Source organism: Colletes latitarsis, chromosome 3 (assembly GCF_051014445.1).
Source record: "Colletes latitarsis isolate SP2378_abdomen chromosome 3, iyColLati1, whole genome shotgun sequence".
Taxonomy (NCBI): Eukaryota; Metazoa; Arthropoda; class Insecta; order Hymenoptera; family Colletidae; genus Colletes; species Colletes latitarsis.
In genome coordinates, this window is record NC_135136.1 from 31615835 (window position 1) to 31635206 (window position 19372).

General features: G+C 34.6%; 2 protein-coding genes across 3 annotated transcripts in view; both read left to right on the forward strand.

Moving 5' to 3' along the window:
• Positions 1–19372, forward strand: part of Per (period circadian regulator) — a 95641-nt gene that overhangs the window by 67312 nt on the left and 8957 nt on the right. The window lies entirely within an intron of this gene.
• Positions 3349–10077, forward strand: Rictor (rapamycin-insensitive companion of Tor). 2 transcript variants are annotated; one of them, XM_076762082.1, is made up of 10 exons: positions 3349–3746; positions 3833–4009; positions 4085–4132; positions 4780–4936; positions 5015–8209; positions 8278–8407; positions 8481–8848; positions 9066–9168; positions 9254–9361; positions 9441–10077. In XM_076762082.1, exons 2-10 carry the CDS (start codon positions 3958–3960, stop codon positions 9807–9809), a joined length of 4530 nt encoding a protein of 1509 aa, XP_076618197.1. In that variant the 5' UTR covers positions 3349–3746; positions 3833–3957; the 3' UTR covers positions 9810–10077. The 2 variants fall into 2 exon arrangements, with proteins under 2 accessions (XP_076618197.1, XP_076618196.1); XM_076762081.1 differs by having other exon boundaries at positions 3847–4009.

The window sequence follows — 19372 nt, forward strand, 5'->3', positions numbered from 1 at the left end:
TGGTGCTAAAACGCCCAAGTTTGTCGTAGAATAGTTCGTATCGTCCACGCTAGATGGATTTCTCAACAAGCTTGGGCGTTTTAGCACCAGAGGGTTTGAGGTCGATAAATAAGCGCCATCTATCGTTGAAAATAACGAACTATTCCACGACAAACTTGGGCGTTTTAGCACCAGAGGGTTTGAGGTCGAAAAATAAGCGCCATCTATCGTTGAAACGAACGAACTATTCCACGACAAACTTGGGCGGCTCTCTCGACTCCCACGAGGCGGTTCGAAATTACTTCGGGTAGTTTTGGAGAATCGAGAAAGACAGCATGTGTCAGTTTACCTCTGTTCCTGTCAGTTTTTTGCCTCTGCTGGTCCCTACTAGCCTCTGCATGCTACTGCTGACCACTGCTGACCGTTGCTGACCGTTGCTGACCGTTGCTGACCGTTGCTGACAACTTCTGACATAATATAATATAATATAATGTATTTATATGTATTAAAACTTTGTATAATGTAAATCTATGACAATAAATGATATAATTTCAAAGAATTCTATGTATTCTCATCATTTTTTACCCCTCTTTCCCTCTCCAAATTTCCCGCCGCTAGGAATTTCTGCGAATTCCTGGAAATGACGTCATTTCTAAGAATTCCTGAAAATTCTCGGATCCCTGAAACTTACCTGCGTTCCTGAAACTTCTTGGAAATTTCAGGGATTCCAAGAAGTTTCAGGCAGCAGCAAAAATTCCGGCCTGAATTTTTCGGCAAAAATTTTAAAGAGCCGTTACGTAATATTACATAATATTACATAACATTACGTAACATTACGTAATAGCTCTCTAAAATTTTTCGCGGCCGGAATTTTTCGGCAAAAATTACGTAATATTACGTAACGGCTTTTTAAAATTTTTGCCGAAAAATTCAGGCCGACATTTTTGCCGCTGCCTGAAACTTCTTGGAAATTTCAGGGATTCCGAGAAATTTCAGGGACGCTGGTAAGTTCCAGGGATTCCGAGAAATTTGAAATCTTTCCGGGGAACTTAGAAAATTTTAAAAGATTCGGAGTGTCTTATAACTAAGGGAATGATTTCGATAGGAAAAGAAGGGTAAAAATGATGAGAACACATAGAATTTTTTGAAATTATATCATTTATTGCCATAGATTTACATTATACAACACTTTAATACATATAAACATATTATATTATATTACATCGTGTCACAATTTGTCAGCAACGGTCAGCAGTGGTCAGCGATGGTCAGCGATGGTCAGCTTACGTCGGGAGATGTTGGCAGAGGTCAGCAGAGGGTGGCAGTAGCCAGTAGTAATCGTTGTACGTTGCCAGAAATATAAACGGTGGTCAGCAGTGGTCAGCAGCGGTCAGCAGAGGCCAGCTTAGGCCAGGGGACGCTCGCAGAGGTTAATAGAGGAAGGCAGGAGTCGTAGTAATCGTTGTACGTTGCCAGAAATATAAGCGGTGGTCAGCAGAGGCCAGCAGTGGCAAGCAGAGATCACCAGGGGCGAATAGTAGCAAGTAGTAAGCGTTATATGTTGTCAGAAGCATCAGAGGTGGTCAGCAGTGGTCAGCAGAGACGAGCAGAGGCATGCAGTGGCAAGCAGAGATCAGCAGGGGCGAACAGTAGCATGTAGTAATTGTTATACGATGTCAGAAGCATCAGGGGTGGTCAGCAGTGTTCAGCAGAGGCCAGCAAAGGCATGCACAGGCAAGCAGAAACCTGCAAAGACAAGCAGAGACTTGTAGGGGCATGCAGTAGTAAGTATTAATCGTTATACGTTATCAGAAATACCTGCAGTGGTCAGTAGCGTTCGGCAGAGGCCAGGAAAGTTCAGCAGAGACAAGCACACGCTGACAGAGATCAGCAAAGACCAACAGAGGTTTGCAGAAGTCAGTAGTAATCGTTATAGGTTGTCAGAAATATAAGCGATGGTCAGCAGAGTCCAGCAGAGGCAAGCAGTAATCAGGAGCAATCAATAACAGTCGCTGTATGGTGTCAAAAGTTGTCGGGAGTTCTGTACTTTCGTCAGCACTGGTCATCAGAGGTCATCAGAGGCAAATAGAAACCAGGAGTAATTTGCAGAGTTCAGTAATGAACTCTAGGAAAGGCAAGTAAAAATGCCTGGGCAGTCGAGATTCCGAATCGTATGCCGTTGACGTGAGGTCGGATTTCAGTTGTTCAAGAGCGAGAAGGCAAATGTGAGCCTGCCTCTCTTAACTCCCATAAGACGTGTCCACGGTGCACTCGGAGCTTCGTCTGACATCTCTGCACTCCATTTTGCACATTATTCTAAAACATTTGTGGTATTCGTTTTCAATGCGATTTAAGTAAGCATATAATGTATAAGATTTCGTTTAAGTTTATCTTTTCTAGAGAAGATAGAGAAAAAGTTTAATTTTTTTTACATAAAATTGAATTCTTCCCAAGATTTATATGAAACATTTAAAAGATCTTTTGTAAATTACGCCTATGTATCGGAACAACTATAAAACAAGAGGTATATTCATTGTTATCCATGGTCTGATTATAGTCAAAGTCTAACCGGACTTTGAAATGAGAACATAAAACTTAAATGTAAAGTTCCATTTAAATTCATTCAGCCATTTATACTCAAACGTATTAATAATATACATATGTACGCTCATACATAGGAATAATAAAAAAAAAATTTCTTTTTTTTCAATAATTAAAATGTGATCAGGAGATCTTAAAACGTGTATTTCCGTAAAATAAATTTTACAAAATTTTTTTCATTATGGGTACTTTGCTTATGTGCGCCTATGCATAGGTCGGAAAGTAAAAATGCAGTCGAGAATCTCGGCTCGAGATTCCAAATCGTATGCCGTAGACGGGAGGTCGGATTTCAGTTGTTAAGAGCGAGAAGGCAAATGTGAGCCTTTCTCTCTCGACTCTCACGAAACGGTCCGAAATTACTTCGGACAACTTCGGAGAATCGAGAAAGAGAGCATGTATCAGTTTGCCTTTGTCAACTTTCCGAAACTCTACGAGTTCACGTACGCGTGATCTGGCATAGTGTGAGTAGTGCACCCGGTGCACAATCTGGCATCTCTGCTACAGTGTGTCCATCTACAAAGATTGAAGGATAATGAGAAGCTTCCTTCTAAACGCAATTGATGAAAATAAATTATTTCATGAATATAATAGGATTACGAACATTATACTTACCTTTTAATATAGAAAAATAAATTTTATTTTGTCGTTAGTTATTATTTAATAATAAATTCTTTTTTTACAATTTAAATCATTTTTGCGTCACGGAATGAAATTTTGACAAAGATTAGTCGGAAACATTTATCTAAATTAGGATCCCATTTGCAATTTGAAAAATAATAACAAAATTTAGAAAAATATTGTGCTGCGAATAAGACACGACCAAATGTTATATTAGGCGTCATAAGGTCATAACTATAGCAAACGGTGGAAGGTACGAAAGCCAGATGCAACATTGTGCTTCAGAATTTCGATCTTTTAAACAGCAACTGCACTAGTCGAATATGTCGCATGTATTTCACTTGTATATTTAGACGATGGGAAATATATACATTACTACTTCGAAATAAAGCGCTTGCTACATGGAATTTGTGTTTAGTTTAAAATTCTATTTAAAAGTGAATCTTAATACGATATGTAACGCTTCGAAAATTATATGAAAAAATAAAGAACAGAAAATGATTCCCTCGTCGATCGTATATCTATCGTGACCCTTGCAACTTTCTCAGGTACCTATGAATTTCCCAAAGAGTGCGGTACATTGAGTACAGCGTTCTCATATAATACTTGACTCGTGTTACACTTGATTTATCAGCAGTGCATTTATAGTGCTTCGAGCTTCGGGTTAACAATGAGAATGTCATATACTACGCGAAAGACCTGCAGTAACAATCGGACAAAAAGTGTTGATTGTGATCGTGGGTAGCAGCCGGTAAAGAAATGGCAATTCCTAGTTGGAAGATTCGGGGTAGAAACCTTCGCATGAGCCATCGTACGTTGAACATTGACTGTCAGTTTCTTTATTTCAAAACTACGCTCGTTTTCTATTCATGTGTTCTTTTTATAGGCCATCAAAACAGTGAAGACAGCTGCGTGCAACTCGATCTGTCAAGAGGTTAGTAACCTAACCTGTAATCTGCAACTTTCTACCCATAGCACTTTGATAACATGACCTTACATCTGTCGACAATTATATGTAGTCAGTCATGAAATGATTAGCACGAGCAAAAATTTGATAGAAATATGCGAAATGAGAGGATATTAAAATAGCTTTAAAATTTTCTTATTAAGGAATAGATAATTTAAATCTTTAACTAATAAAATTGTAAAATAAAACAGTGAAATTATGTTTGAAAATTACAGAAAAAAGAACGAACTGTAATTATTTCATCTATATTTTCACTTTACAAAACTATTGGCACAGTTCGTATAATTTTATAATATATTATAGTTAATAATTTATCAGATATCCTTTTTTTTTTCTTTACAACTTCTGCAAATCTTATGACTATCATATTGTTTATTGAAATAATTGTCTTCAATATTTTTTCTATTTCACCTTCAATCTGTTTTTGATATTATTACATTATTACCTTGTTATTTAATTGAGTTACACAGATTTGTAAAACTTTCAACATAGCAGCAAATGAATTATTTTTTTATAGGAAATACATAAATATTTTTTTATTGCATTTATAGTTAAAAATTTGATATAATATATTTACATTTTCAACAATTACCAAAAATTTATTTATTTGTTAGGACTGAATGAGAATGTAAAAGAAGTTTTAACTAACCTTTGCCAGCAACATAATGTTTCAAGCATAAAAAAATTAGCATATATTAATGCTATTGTTAAGTTAATTAGTGAAAATGATTCATCAGATTATGGGTATACCATCGATGATATATTTTGCTGGTAAGAAGTTAAGAATATTCATTACAAGTAATATACAATTATTATTAGGCATTATTATACTATTTGTCAATTTTTCAGCCTACGTGTGGGTCTTGTCCATGAAGCAACACAAGTTCGTGCTGCTGCATTGCGAGCAGTGCGATATATGCTCAAGAAAGAACAAGATGTTATTGCAATTAATAAATTGCAATATCCATATTTTGTTGCTCGTAGTATGGATATTAATTTACGAAATGAAACAGAGGGATTACAAGCTCTTAGACTCGTTAGAAGAATTTTAGTATTAGCTCCAAAACACTTTAGTCCTATTTTAGCAAGATCTTTAATAAGCTTGACAAATGGAGGAGTTGAAGAAAAGGATGGAGCATTTCGAGCATTCTTGGCAACTCTTTGTGAATTAGGTGTTTTAAATTCAAATTTGTTAATCAGTTGCGGTGGTCTTGGTGCCCTAGCAAGAGCTGCTATGACTGGACAAAGTTCTGCTATAATTGAATCTGTTGTAGGAGTTTTATTAAAATTATTAAATACTCCTGAAACCAGGAGTAGCGTTTCTCTTTTATGTTTCGCGGCTCCGTATTGCGAGCTACATTCTTCGACTATAGATGGAACAAAAGAAGAACGAGAAAGATTTGCAGCTAGTAAATTGGCATTATTGAGCATATTAAGATCTTATCCCGGCGTTTTACATTTTTGTCGACCTGATGATAATTCAGGACTGAAAGCTATAGCAGATATATTGTATGTTGAACAACTTGAAGTACGACGTGCTGTCTTAGAACTTCTTTATGAATTGTTGAATCTACCTTTACCTACTTGGACAGATGAACCAGATGTTGCTCTTGCAGCAGTAGATCCTAGTAGGACACGTGATTCTTGGAAATTGTCAGAAGGTTTTGTTGCAGCTGAAGGAAAATGTATTTTACCATCTTTATCGTCACGTTGTCCGAATATTACAGAAATACATTTAGCATTGTTAGTTTATACTTTATTGGAATGTGGTCTGCACTGTGCTCTTGCAGAAACTATTATTTCTAGCGATACCTTTATTTCTGTACGTGCAGCTGTTCTGTTAGGTGCATTATTGCATCTTGCACATTCTCTGCTACCCCCTGAAGCGTGTGATCTGACACCACCTTTACCGAATTTATTGGAACATGCAAGTGCTGGAAAGCACCAGGCCTTAGCTGCTGTAACAATTTTGGAGCGAATGCATATTATGATGCGTCGAAGACCAGCACCTGCAAGTCTATTCTTAGATAAAATTTTACAAGCAGGCACTTGGTTAAGGCCAACCATACCAAGGCGTCAACGAACATCAAGCAGACATTGGTTGCGTAGAGAATCACCGACTACGCCTCTCTTAAAAGATGCTCAAGTACTCAGTTCTAAGGATGCTCTTGCATGGAATTGGCCAGTAATAAGATCTATATTACGATCACGAGACGACACAATGCGAATACTCCATGATTCCGATCACAGGTTGTTCATGAAAAGGCTTGTACGTTACTTTAAACCTTGTTCAAATGGATATAGTAGAATAGAGTTAGCAACAAATGCCAATTTAGCACGAGAAGCAACGTTAGCTGGTTGTGATTTATTAAACTGTTTATTGGAACTTCATGAACCTGAGGGTACAAAACTATTAAACGAATTAATTGGAGATATTGCTGAGCAAATTGCTAGTCTTCAGATGGCCCAGTCTGCTCACGAGTGTTTATTTTCACCTCGTCATATGTCTACCACTTGTTGTCAAAAGTATTTTCTATTTCTTGGACATTTGAGCCATTCAGCAAAAGGAACTGTAATTCTGAATGGGTTTAATTTATTAGAAAAATTACAAGACTTAGCTTTAACTACTAATCATGACTGTTATGTTAAACTGATAGTTTCAAGTTTAGATTATTCTAGGGATGGATATAATAGAAAAATAATGACTAAGATTATTACAGAAGCAACATCAGATAGTACACGTCTATATGCTACACAGTTCCTTCGATTGATACTCAGAGCCAGAATGGCTGATGCCTATCGTTGGACGATAATATTACTGTCCGCTCGATTATCAGATTCCAATAAAACTGTAGCATTAACTGCTTTAGAGATATTACACGAAGCCTGCGAAGAACCAGAGTATTTAGAGGCTTTGTTGCAACAAGGAGGCCAATCTCGAGATTGGGATAAATGGCTGGAAGATTTAGGTGACAAGGGATACTTGTTAAAAATTCGTCTGTACTCTCTTCTTCAAGGTTTCACAACAGTTTTATCTCCTACGGAAGAATTAGAAAAATGGATCTGTCCAGGTGGTTTCGCAGAGCGATACGTCGGTTTAATAGAAGGTGATATACACGATTCTTTAACGCGTCGTCAAAGAGATGAAACTGGAAGTTATCATAGAAGAACAACTAATATTCCTATGACACCTCGCGATATTTTTATTCTCCCGCACTTGATAGGCCAATTGGTGCAACACGACCTAGGTATGCAGTTATTGCTACGTCGAAACGTAATACAACGCTTTATTCGAGTCGTTCAACGATTTAGAATGGAAATGGGTAGTACAGATTCGGAATCAAACTCACGATGTACTAAAACCAATTGTTCTGTAATCGACGATGTTTATGTTATGTCGGAGGAGTCTGGTACAGATGAGACGGTAGAATCAAATAGATTGGAGACAATAATGGATTCCGAATCTGTAGAAGCAATAGATGTATGTAGTTCGCAAAAAGTTGATTCCTTAGTCGATATACGTCGAAAAACAAGCTTAGATGATTCAAGACGCACTACTGCAGAAAGGAGTTGGAGATCGGATTTTAAAGCTCGAGACGAGCAAGGTACTAATTTAAGTAAAAAGATTTTAAGAGTAAAGTCTGCGCTGTGGGCGCTCGGTCATGCTGGAACATCGGCTAGTGGTGTGGAACAATTAAATCATTTAGGCACTATAGAACTGATAACGTCTATAGCAGAGACATGCCCATATTATGCGGTACGAGCGACAGCTATGTATACTCTCAGTCTCATCGGTACCACTCGTGCAGGTGCTGACGCACTATTGACTTTTGACTGGCCGTGTGTTAGACACAGACGCGGAAATCACTGGCCAGTCGTTCCTCCTTCTAGTACGTATCCAGCGCCCAGTCCAATTCCCATACAACGACATCATCGAAGTCTCAGCGACGGAAAACCAGAGTTACCTGAACCAGTAGCTCGAAGAACCAGAAACAGATCTGAAAGCGCAGCTACAGATCTCGAAGCCAGGCGCTATGCTCTACCGTAAGACACTTTTCGTTTAATTTAAATTGTATTTGTAACATATTTATATCCCATACTTGGTTTTACAGAGAAAGAGGAGAAACACCAAGTCCTGTTTCGAGCATTCAAAGATTAAGTCAACAAGATGCTGAAGGATATGCAAAACTTCGTAGCTTCCAACGTCATCGTAGGCCAAGTTATTCCCAAAGTAGCTTAGAGGTAATCATATCTCAAAACTAAACTTTTATTTCACGGGGGACATTTGATTAAAAATAGTATCGTCTGATTTCAGATGTATAGTTTAGATGGCCGACTTTCGTTGCAAAGTTTATTAGAATTTGATTCATCTCGCAGCTGGATTGCGGAACATGTACTCACCTCAACACCTCCACCTCCTGAAGATAGTAATGATAATTTATTTTACATGGGTATTGCCCTGCCAAAGAGACTTATAATTATTTTTCCGGATTTGCCACAACCGTCGCTCCGAAATATAATGGACGATGTACCTAAATCCAATATAAAATCGACCGAAGTAGATGAAGAGTCTTGCTCGGAATATGATGTAGACGCAGACCATTGTCGTATATGTTTAATATGTTATCACGGAAAAACTAATAACAAAGATTCGATTACAGACCAAGACGCGAAATTGCAAAGGTAAAATTTATTAAATACAATAATGCATGGTTAACTTTTCACGACCCCCCCCCCCCCCCCCCCCAAAAAAAAAAACTTCAACAAAACCTGACCCAGCAGAAAAGGAAGTAGAACTTTCATTGTTGAGTTTCAAATTTTAAGACAATTAACCATGCATTACTGTATAAACAGAATTAAATAATATTAATTTTAATAATGTATTGCTTTATTTGTATAGAGTAATACTTATACACGCTCAGCGGTTGGCAAACCCTGTATGGTACAGGCATAGTCGTCAAACTTTACTTAGATTACGACAACTTCATTCAGAAAAGTTCCAGGTATACCAAGAAATTTAATTTTCGAGATATGAACAAAGTATAATTACAATGTCTTGTTAATACATAATCGTGTTTTACGTTATAGGATATTTGTTTGTTTTCGGATATATCAGCTCGTTTAGGTAGCTGTACATATAGAATGCCGGCACGCCGATTTTTACAAGAATTATTCCTAGACTCTAAATTCAATGCAGTAAGTCTATACGTATTTTATGAAGAAAGTAGAATAACACAATTTAAATTTTAGTTTTAATTCAAACATTCTGACGCAGCTTTATGTAGAACCGGCTAATATTCTAAAATTAAATGATGGTAATGATGAGAAACCATTGCAATCTCCTATTCCCACGGCACCTGAACCCAATTCCCGCGTGCCTTCAGAAAATAAGATCAATGGAAGACTTACTTTTTCTGAGATTCAAGTAACTCAATTGGACGCCGTTGTCGAGGTGGCAGATGGCGATACCTGTGCAACGCAAAAATGCATTAAAACTCAAGAGATTTTGCATAAACCAGAACGTCAGAGCGATGAGAAAATAATAGCCGAAATATTAAAACCGGAAGAAAGGATACGTGTGTCAAAAAGTTCCGATAGATTGTTAAAGGTATCAGGTACAAACAGTGCCATCAGCCTCGATTAGTAATCTCCATTTCTCAAGCAATTGTAAATATTTTGTATTAAAATAATAATGAAGTATGAAATAAATTACACTGCCAAAATTGAATGATAAACCAATTAAATTAATATGCTTATGAGATTTTGATGATTGAAGAAATCCCTTTTATTAATCGATTAAAAATTATCGTAAAAATAAGTTGTTGGATAATATGGACGTTTTTTTTATACCTCGTCTGTGATGTAACATATAATAAAAATGAATATGTGTAATAAAAAAAAAGGTATAAATTTGTTTTGCGACACTTGATTTTGCATTTCTAAATTTTCTTTGTGTTCTCCAAACTTCAGTGCGGAAAAATAATGTGTAACTGTCTTTGACAAATAAAATTTGTTTTCACCTTCTATGCATATTAAATGTGACTGATTAAAACTTTACATATATTTTTATTCGGATAGCATAGTTGCGGGTTGAAATTCCACTCGATTTTGCCAATTGACGACGGCTGGTTGACAATAAAACTTTCAATTGCAGCCGCCATATTTGTTATTTACTTGTTCGAGTCACGTAACATTTGTATTTAGTAGTGTTTTACAAATAGTCGTCGTAGGGAGGTATACAATGCTTGTTCAATGTGTTGAAATTTTATTATCAACATTCTTATTCAATTCGAACGTTTTGTACACTTCGATTTGTAGTCAACAGAATCAATTAACAGAACTCGCAATTTATGGTTTAGTAGAAAAATTCTAAGTAACTGATTCAGTTATTGATCAAGATATTCCAATATATCAACGTAGTGCAAAAAGGGAAGAAGAATATTGCAACTGCAAGGGAAAGTGTTGCTGAGAAAAATTAGGCATTCCTCAGACTTCTGTATAAAGATTTAAGTCTTTATTTTTACAAGATCTGGTGAAGTTGTCGGTGATGCTCTTCTTCATAGATTTTGTTCATTTTTAAATATGTTATAAACAACGATGATATTCTGAACAACTTTACCTTTCTAATCTTAACTTTAGTTTCCGGGATATTTGCAAAAACCTAGCCTACATTAATTAATTAAACAAGATGGCACTACGTGCTACATTTCTATTGAAACTATCGTTTTATCGAGATCGGTGTTCAATAATAAATTATTTCAAGAAATGCAGTTGTCAACTAGCCACCAAGCTTGAAACGAATATGTATTCAGTGGATGTTTAAACGAATATACAGTTTCACTTGCGTGTACATTGAGTTGCCTGTTATTAGGAGTGCTTCAAAGAAAAGAAAAAACGAAGAAAAAAAATAATAGATAATTACAGTTTATTAACATCCAATGAACATTTTGTTTTCCTCAGTAGTAGATAGATAAGTTAATCCTATGTCAATTTCTTGAGTAGTTAATTATATGAATTGTCATTTCAATTGAGTAACCAGGCAAATCTTGAACGAATGATTTCATAACAGATGGATAGGTCGCGTGAAACCTATTGCCTATGCTGCTCGTTTCCCAAATGCAAATACAACGAATTTTTTTTTGGAATTACATAAAAACATTGTTTATTCAACATCCATTTCCGATATAGAAATATTTCGGTAATATTTACGAAAAGATTGCCAAAGAATTCTACATAATATCTGAAATATTTAAACGATTGAGAAACTTTAAGACACATGCAGGCTTATATTCGGATTAAACGTGGCCATTTCTGTGAAGCGACCACTGCATATTATCAGAGCAAAAAAATGGCTGTGTCTTGGGAACAAGATTAAATAGAACACATGTTTATACGAACTTTTTTCATTTACATGTGAAACACCTTGTATGTATAGGATAAAAGTTAAACAAAAATAATGAAGAAAAATTTTTTACTGTCCAACACGCTTCTGTCCTACTATTTTAAAGCTATTTTCTAGATTCACCGGTCATAAAAGGTAGGTAAATTCGTAATACTTCCAATTAAAATTTTATTTTTCTTCGCAGGAAACGGACAAAACTATATTATTCTCAAGACTAATTGTAGTGCGTCTGTGTCAAAACTGCTTTTAAAGTCATGTCTGACATAATCGTTGAAAAAAGAAGACATTACGTATTGCTTAATAAGCAACCCATCCGTCGTCAAGGTGTACGAGAGTTTATTTATTCGTGCGTTTGGTCGACTATCTTCCTCATTTAAAAGACTTACAAGAAAGGCAGTCAGTCAAACATGCAGACAAACCAGCTGTAATAAATATCTGCGTGTATGCAGACTTGTTCTTCCTGTTTTTTCGATCTCTTTCCCGCCTTTATATTATTCAGCCGCACAAACAACATCGACATATTTTTAACAATGAACACAGAAATATTGATGCAATGTTCCAAAATTAGTGTAAACGATGGACATGTAAATCCATCAATAATAAAACATGCTATCGCAATATTTTAAAACTATTTTTTGAAGTAATTCAATATTGCAAATCTTTGTAATTAATAAACATTGACAAAAATGTTGGACATGTGTTTGCTTATTTTTACTCTAGAATCACCAGGAAAAGTTTATATAAAATCGATGACCCCGCAGATGCAATCTAGGTTTTTCTTGTTAGATTGTTCTACTATTAGTGGATCAGTTAACAATTTTGTTATCTAATACATGGTTCAAAAAGAGTTTTAAAATGCTTATGGTACATCTTTTGTCTACTCTTCTTTTTTTTAGGAATGTTAAGATCATCGATGTATTTTGTACGAGATTATACAGGATGTTCGGCCATCCCTGGGAAAAATTTTAATAGGAGATTCTAGGAGCCGAAATAAGACGAAAATCAAGAATACCAATTTGTTGATCGAGGCTTCGTTAAAAAGTTATTAACGTTTAAAGTTCCGTCTGTAGAACGGCAATCTGCGAACAGCTGCGTGCTTTAAACTTTAAACGTTAATAACTTTTTAACGAAGCCTCAATCAACAAATTGGTATTCTTGATTTTCGTCTTATTTTATCCTCTAGAATCTCCTATTAAAATTGTTCTCAAAGGTAGCCGAACACCTTGTATATTTTTGTCACTACGGTGTTGTGATTTTTGCAACTTGTAAAATTCTTAATGAATAAACAAGTAAAGAAATTAAATGACATTTTTATTTATATTGTCAGTCACTAGATCGTATTTTTTGTTACTAATTATATAGCATGAATGATCAATCCGAGATGTACAATTTTGAATACGGGGATCAACAAATATAATTAGTTGTATGAGATCAAAGTAAAGCGTATGAGATCATTCTCCAAGAACTGAACTTAATGAACTACAGAGTTTAAAACCTACAACATTCATTATAGTTAATACATTTCACTTTTTATAAGTCGGCAATAACGAGGAACATAATAACAAGTGAAGGATATTTATACAACATTAATCAAAGTTAATTCGTGACACTTTTTATATCAAAATGACAATAACGAAAAACATAATAACAAGTAAAAAACATATTTAAGCAAATTTTTTTAGTTATGAGTGCCTGATAAAAACTTCCCTCATAGATGACTATTATGAACAACTGAAAATTAGATCATAAGTAAGGAACTGTAAATTTCATTTCTATGTGGTGTAAGTAAGTTTCATGAAAAATATATCGGGATTTAAACATATAAAACTATTTCTATACATATGGTATTGTTTAAAAATAAGAAAATCAAAGCTGAGATAAGTTTCTCTTTAAACATTTCTAGTTCTTGCTTGAGTTACGCTTTAATTGATCATTCGTGTGACTACCACACGAAACAGTCTTCTATTAGGCCAACTTCCGCTTACATAGACGATGTCTTTCCGCGGTCGGTAGCAGTGTTACCAATTACCAAACCGCGGAGTGTCAAATTTTAGTTGTTGCAAGATCGAGAAAGAAAGACTCACACTCGCCTTCTTTTTCGATTTGTCGAAGGTGGGCGATGTGCTGAACTCGCATACACGCGTTTCGTGTGGAGTATGTGTCTGCATTCTCACCACTTCTACCACTACGGTAGATACTAAGGAAGTTCGTCGTTACTACTGTCACTAACCATGCACTCACTCAATTATGTCAAATCTGGTCACACTGGGCCACATTAACCAGCACGTCGCTGCACGGGTCTTCTTACTATCCTTGTGCTTCTATTCAAATCTGTTTGCCAATTTTACACACACGCACACACACACACACACACATCTCTTTTCCTTCCGTGTAAAAAAAGACTTGCTTACTTAACGAGAACTGGACGAAATTACTAATGAATGGAAACGTTTCACGTTTTCGTAACCTGTGTACGTTTGTTTCGACGTTTTCACTTTCGCTCGTGTCTTTTGATGGCGGATTATTACAATCAAAATCGTGCAAACAATCTATCTATCAGATGCATAATCTAAGGAAGGGGTATTGTATCCATATTCACCAATTGATCGACGTGCCGTTTCCGGTACCGTGCAACCATTTTCTTTTTGACATAACAGTTTCTGCACAACATTCTATCTCCGCTTTGAAATTTTTGCGCCGGACTTCTTCAGTCGCGGTCGGTAATAACAAGTCCAAAGTTCTTAATTCAGGGTTTAGCATCCTTTCCGTTGGCGTTGTGTTCGGGATCTGATGTATGTACAATCGTTCGATGTCGTAACAAGAATTACTGTAATATTTTAAGCGTTGCATCTTTGAAAATTTTCTTATACATTTGTTTCAAAGTTTGCACAAACCTTTCCATTTGACCGTTCGTCGTTGGGTGATAAGGTGGCTCTACAATATTTTTGTTCAACGTACATTTTAACGCGTAGTGATTATTTTTGTATGTAAAACAAGATACATTATTATTCTGAACATTCAATTGGGATGGACCGTGTGCTTGCCTGGACACTGTAGCTGCTTCTTCTTTCTTTGCTTTTATACCAAAAACGAAATTACCTCTGTTTTTCGTAGTAACGTCCATCTGGCCCACGTGCTCGCGTAACTCTGGGCCTGCCTGTAGTTACGACACGTCCTGTGCCATCAATTCCATGGCCGTTGCAATTTCCACTGTTTTTTCAGAGGTTAGGTCCTTCATTTCCAACAAACGTGATTGGATTCGTCGACTTGCGAGTCAACGTTAATTTCTCAACTCGCAATTTATACTTCACTTCTGCAAGGCTGTTTTGAATTGTTGCATCGTTTTTCCTTCTTTCTGCTTAGTTGCAAACGAAAATTTTCTACAACTTCCAGTATTGTCGGAGCGTGAAATTCTCCCAACTAATACGTCTGGATCCTTCGGCGCGAATTTGTCGTAATGTAACAAGTATCCGATGAATTGCGTTTCCGGAACTTAGAAAATTGTTTTTCAGTAAGCGTGCCATTAACTGACGTTTCCATTTTGACACGAGTGTCTCTTCACTGGTGGCTTATAGACTATTAATCCTAATTAATCCTAATTAGACCATTTTATCCTCGTCGCCAAACTGATGCAACATAATATCCACAGTTATTAACATTCAAATGCAAAGCTGTCAAAAGACACTGGTCGATTGAAATAAATATGCATAAAACGATGGTAGAGATAATATTAATGTCTCGTTGTGTATATTAATTGTAAATTTTTTAACATAACTATGTTACGATAAAACCGTTAAAATATTCGTTCGATAATAATATCTGAATATTGATAATTTCTCAGCGATATTTGACTCAACAGAAATGGCAATGTCAGTAAAACTAATTCTCATGTTACCCATTAAAATCTAATAATTAAATCGCAGTGATATTTCTTGCTAACGAAAATGCAGAATTTATATTATGGCAGAGGAATGTGCAAGGCAGTCTACACTTTGTAGAAAATAATTTGCTTGAAATGGCACGAAAAAAACAGTAAGGTTAAACGCGTTCTACATTTGCGAGAGAATAATTTGATGGTAGATTGAGAAATACAAAGGAGTTCTGCCAACGTTTCTCAACTTTCAAAATTCTATGAACTTCTCAAATTATAGTAACGATTTATTAATATAATTTTTTACTCTTGTTACCACATTTTAGCGGTTCGCTAGAAAATAGTATGCAAAGGGTATAGCCGAATAAGAGGGTCAAATGTGCCCCCAAACCGAATTGAACGAATGATAGGTCATTCGATAGCTTATCCAAAAAAAACCATGTGTGCAAATTTTTAACTTGAAATCTCGACCGTGGGGGTAGTAATGGGGTGAAAACGAAAATCATGTTTATGAACAATTTCTCTTAACCTATTGAGTAAAAAAATGTAAAAAAATTCAGAGACACTTCGGGTACTGGGACACATATTTTGGGAGATTTTCAGATTTTTTGATCGAAGAACCAGGTAGTAAAAAATAAAAAACCGCAAAAAATGCCGAAAAATGCCAATTACGTATCGAAGGAGGCCCGGAACTACTTTTATACTTTTACAGTAAACACGTATTGCTATTACTATTATTCTCAATTTTTTTCAGATTTTTCATTTTGGTGCGCCGCAGTGAAAAAAAATAAAAACCGATTTTTTCCTCATTTTCTGCGTATTAGAGTAACTTACACATTGAATTTTTATGCATTCTTCAATATACGAGTATTTTGTACACTGTTTAATGTCTCTACACTAAGCAGAATTACATAACAATTGAAAGAAACAAAATAAACCAACCGTTGAGCGCAACATATCCTAAAAAATCAACGATGTTTTCAACGACGTCGTTGGCGCAGCGCTAGAGTGTCCGCCTGTGGAACCGCTGGAAGTTTTTTTACCGTAGGTTCGAGTCTCTCTTTGGGACTTAGAATTTTTTTTTATTCATTATTTTTTTTTCAAATTCTAACTATATAACAATGGTTTATATTTATTTATAAATATTCTAAAGGCATTTTACAAATATTTTAACCTGAAATATGTATAAATATAATTTTGGTGCGATTTTTGCATAGGATGATTTTCTTATCTCCACATCATTTAAAAATAACTTCAAAAAAATTAAAGATACATATTGTTAAACTATAGCAATATTTAATATACTGTTAAAATCCAAAGTGATTTGAAAATTCGATTTATGACACAGTTTTCTGGTACATTGTAGCTATTAGGAATGGTTTTTTTCGTAAAATTATTTTTCGTTATTAGTCACTCTTTAGCAAGTTACTCTGTAGCAAACATTCATATTTATCAAAGAAAGAGAAAAAAAAGGAAAGATCTGCTTGATCGAAGGGGTTGAAGAAGTAATAGTAAGCCAGTATAGAATCTTCTGTTCTAATCCATTCACAATAGTCAAAGGTAAGAGATTTGAAAACTAACATTTCACATTAATTTCAGTTTAAGAGATGTTAAACAATAATCGTGGTTGACAAAAAAAATAAGGACGCAAAGACGCTCCAAAATTATATTTATACATATTTCAGGTTAAAATATTTGTAAAATGCCTTTAGAATATTTATAAATAAATATAAACCATTGTTATATAGTTAGAATTTGGAAAAAAAAATAACGAATAAAAAAAAATTCTAAGTCCCAAAGAGAGACTCGAACCTACGGTAAAAAAACTACCAGCGGTTCCACAGTCGGACACTCTAACGCTGCGCCAACGACGCCGTTGAAAATATCGTTGATTTTTTAGGATATGTTGCGCTCAACGGTTGGTTTATTTTGTTTCTTTCAATTGTTATGTAATTCTGCTTAGTGTAGAAACATTAAACAGTGTACAAAACACTCGTATATTGAAGAATGCATAAAAATTCAATGTGTAAGTTACTCTAATACGCAGAAAATGAGGAAAAAATCGGTTTTTATTTTTTTTCACTGCGGCGCACCAAAATGAAAAATCTGAAAAAAATTGAGAATAATAGTAATAGCAATACGTGTTTACTGTAAAAGTATAAAAGTAGTTCCGGGCCTCCTTCGATACGTAATTGGCATTTTTCGGCATTTTTTGCGGTGTTTTATTTTTTACTACCTGGTTCTTCGATCAAAAAATCTGAAAATCTCCCAAAATATGTGTCCCAGTACCCGAAGTGTCTCTGAATTTTTTTACATTTTTTTACTCAATAGGTTAAGAGAAATTGTTCATAAACATGATTTTCGTTTTCACCCCATTACTACCCCCACGGTCGAGATTTCAAGTTAAAAATTTGCACACATGGTTTTTTTTGGATAAGCTATCGAATGACCTATCATTCGTTCAATTCGGTTTGGGGGCACATTTGACCCCCTTATTCGGCTATACCCTTTTATAGAATATTTTCTACTCATCCTAAATATTTTGCTAATTATATTATGTAATATGCAATTTTGAATCAATAATTGAAGAATTTTTCTTAATTTTGCTAATTTCTTGTTCTGTTGCATACTTATTTATGTCCTCATTTACCGTGTAACGATTCGTCGTAACACATCGAAACATGAATTTTTCTTATTTTTATTACTTTTCTTTGAGAAACACTGTTGAACGTACATACTTTCTTGTTTTTATTCTTTCATTATTGATGTATACATTCTACTCAACCAAGCTTCTTTTAAAGATGAATTAACATTCATGTCAATTGGACGTAACACAATCAAATATTATGTAACTTTTTTTGCTAAGCATACATGGACTTGTTCGTTAATTCAGCGAGGATATGTATAGAACAAAGGTCAACCTGTATTAAACACGAACATTTGTTGAAAGCTAGTTAATTATTACATAAAAAAATTATTTATAAAAAGTTTACTATATACTAACACTATTGGTTAAGTTAATCATTACTTTTTGTTATATTTAACATATAATATCAATGTACAAAAACAAAAAATTAAATCATTTTAAAAATAAAGAAACAATATATACCATACCATGTATGTCCTCATTACATGAATTTCCTATGCTTTGGCGCTCTGTAAATTCCTTTTACGACCAGTTACGTGAACATATTTGAACGTATACTTAAATAAATCCTACAAACAAAATATGTATAATGTACTTTGCACCTTTTCTATGAATAAGAAATCACTGACTTAACTCGGTTGTTAATAAGTATTTTTTTATACGATAAATGATCGCATTATTCGATCATTGAAAATTTCGTTAAATCATGATTTATAATTGAAAATCGGTTAACCTACTAAGTGTATTATTTTAAGTGACAATCACTCTATATAACGGTAAATAAATTTTAATATGGTGTACAGAGACTTTTTTGACTGACTGTATACATATGTTTCTATTATGTTATACAACATTTTTGTAATTTAATTCACTTTATTTTTTATATATTTGACGTATACTTATACTATTATTCTCTCTTATATCATTCACGTAACTTTTACATAATTTTGTTGTTATAGGTACAGAATATTTTTTATTCCGTTAATATTGTATACATTTGATTCTTTGTATTAAATTAATACGGTTATTGAAAAACATAACGGGAAAAGTCTATTTCTATAGTAATTAATTCTTCTACTTAGATCATATCTTTAAAAAATATTGATTAATCCAAAATTATTTTGTTGAAAATAAAAGACTGGATTATTATTGCAAATGATTATTCCTTATTTTAATTTTAATAAATTAAAATGAGAATCCACACTGTAGCATTATTCAATAGCGAATGTTTTTATTTTTATAATATGATCGGTTTTGCGATAACCGTATCAATTTGTTGCGAAAAAC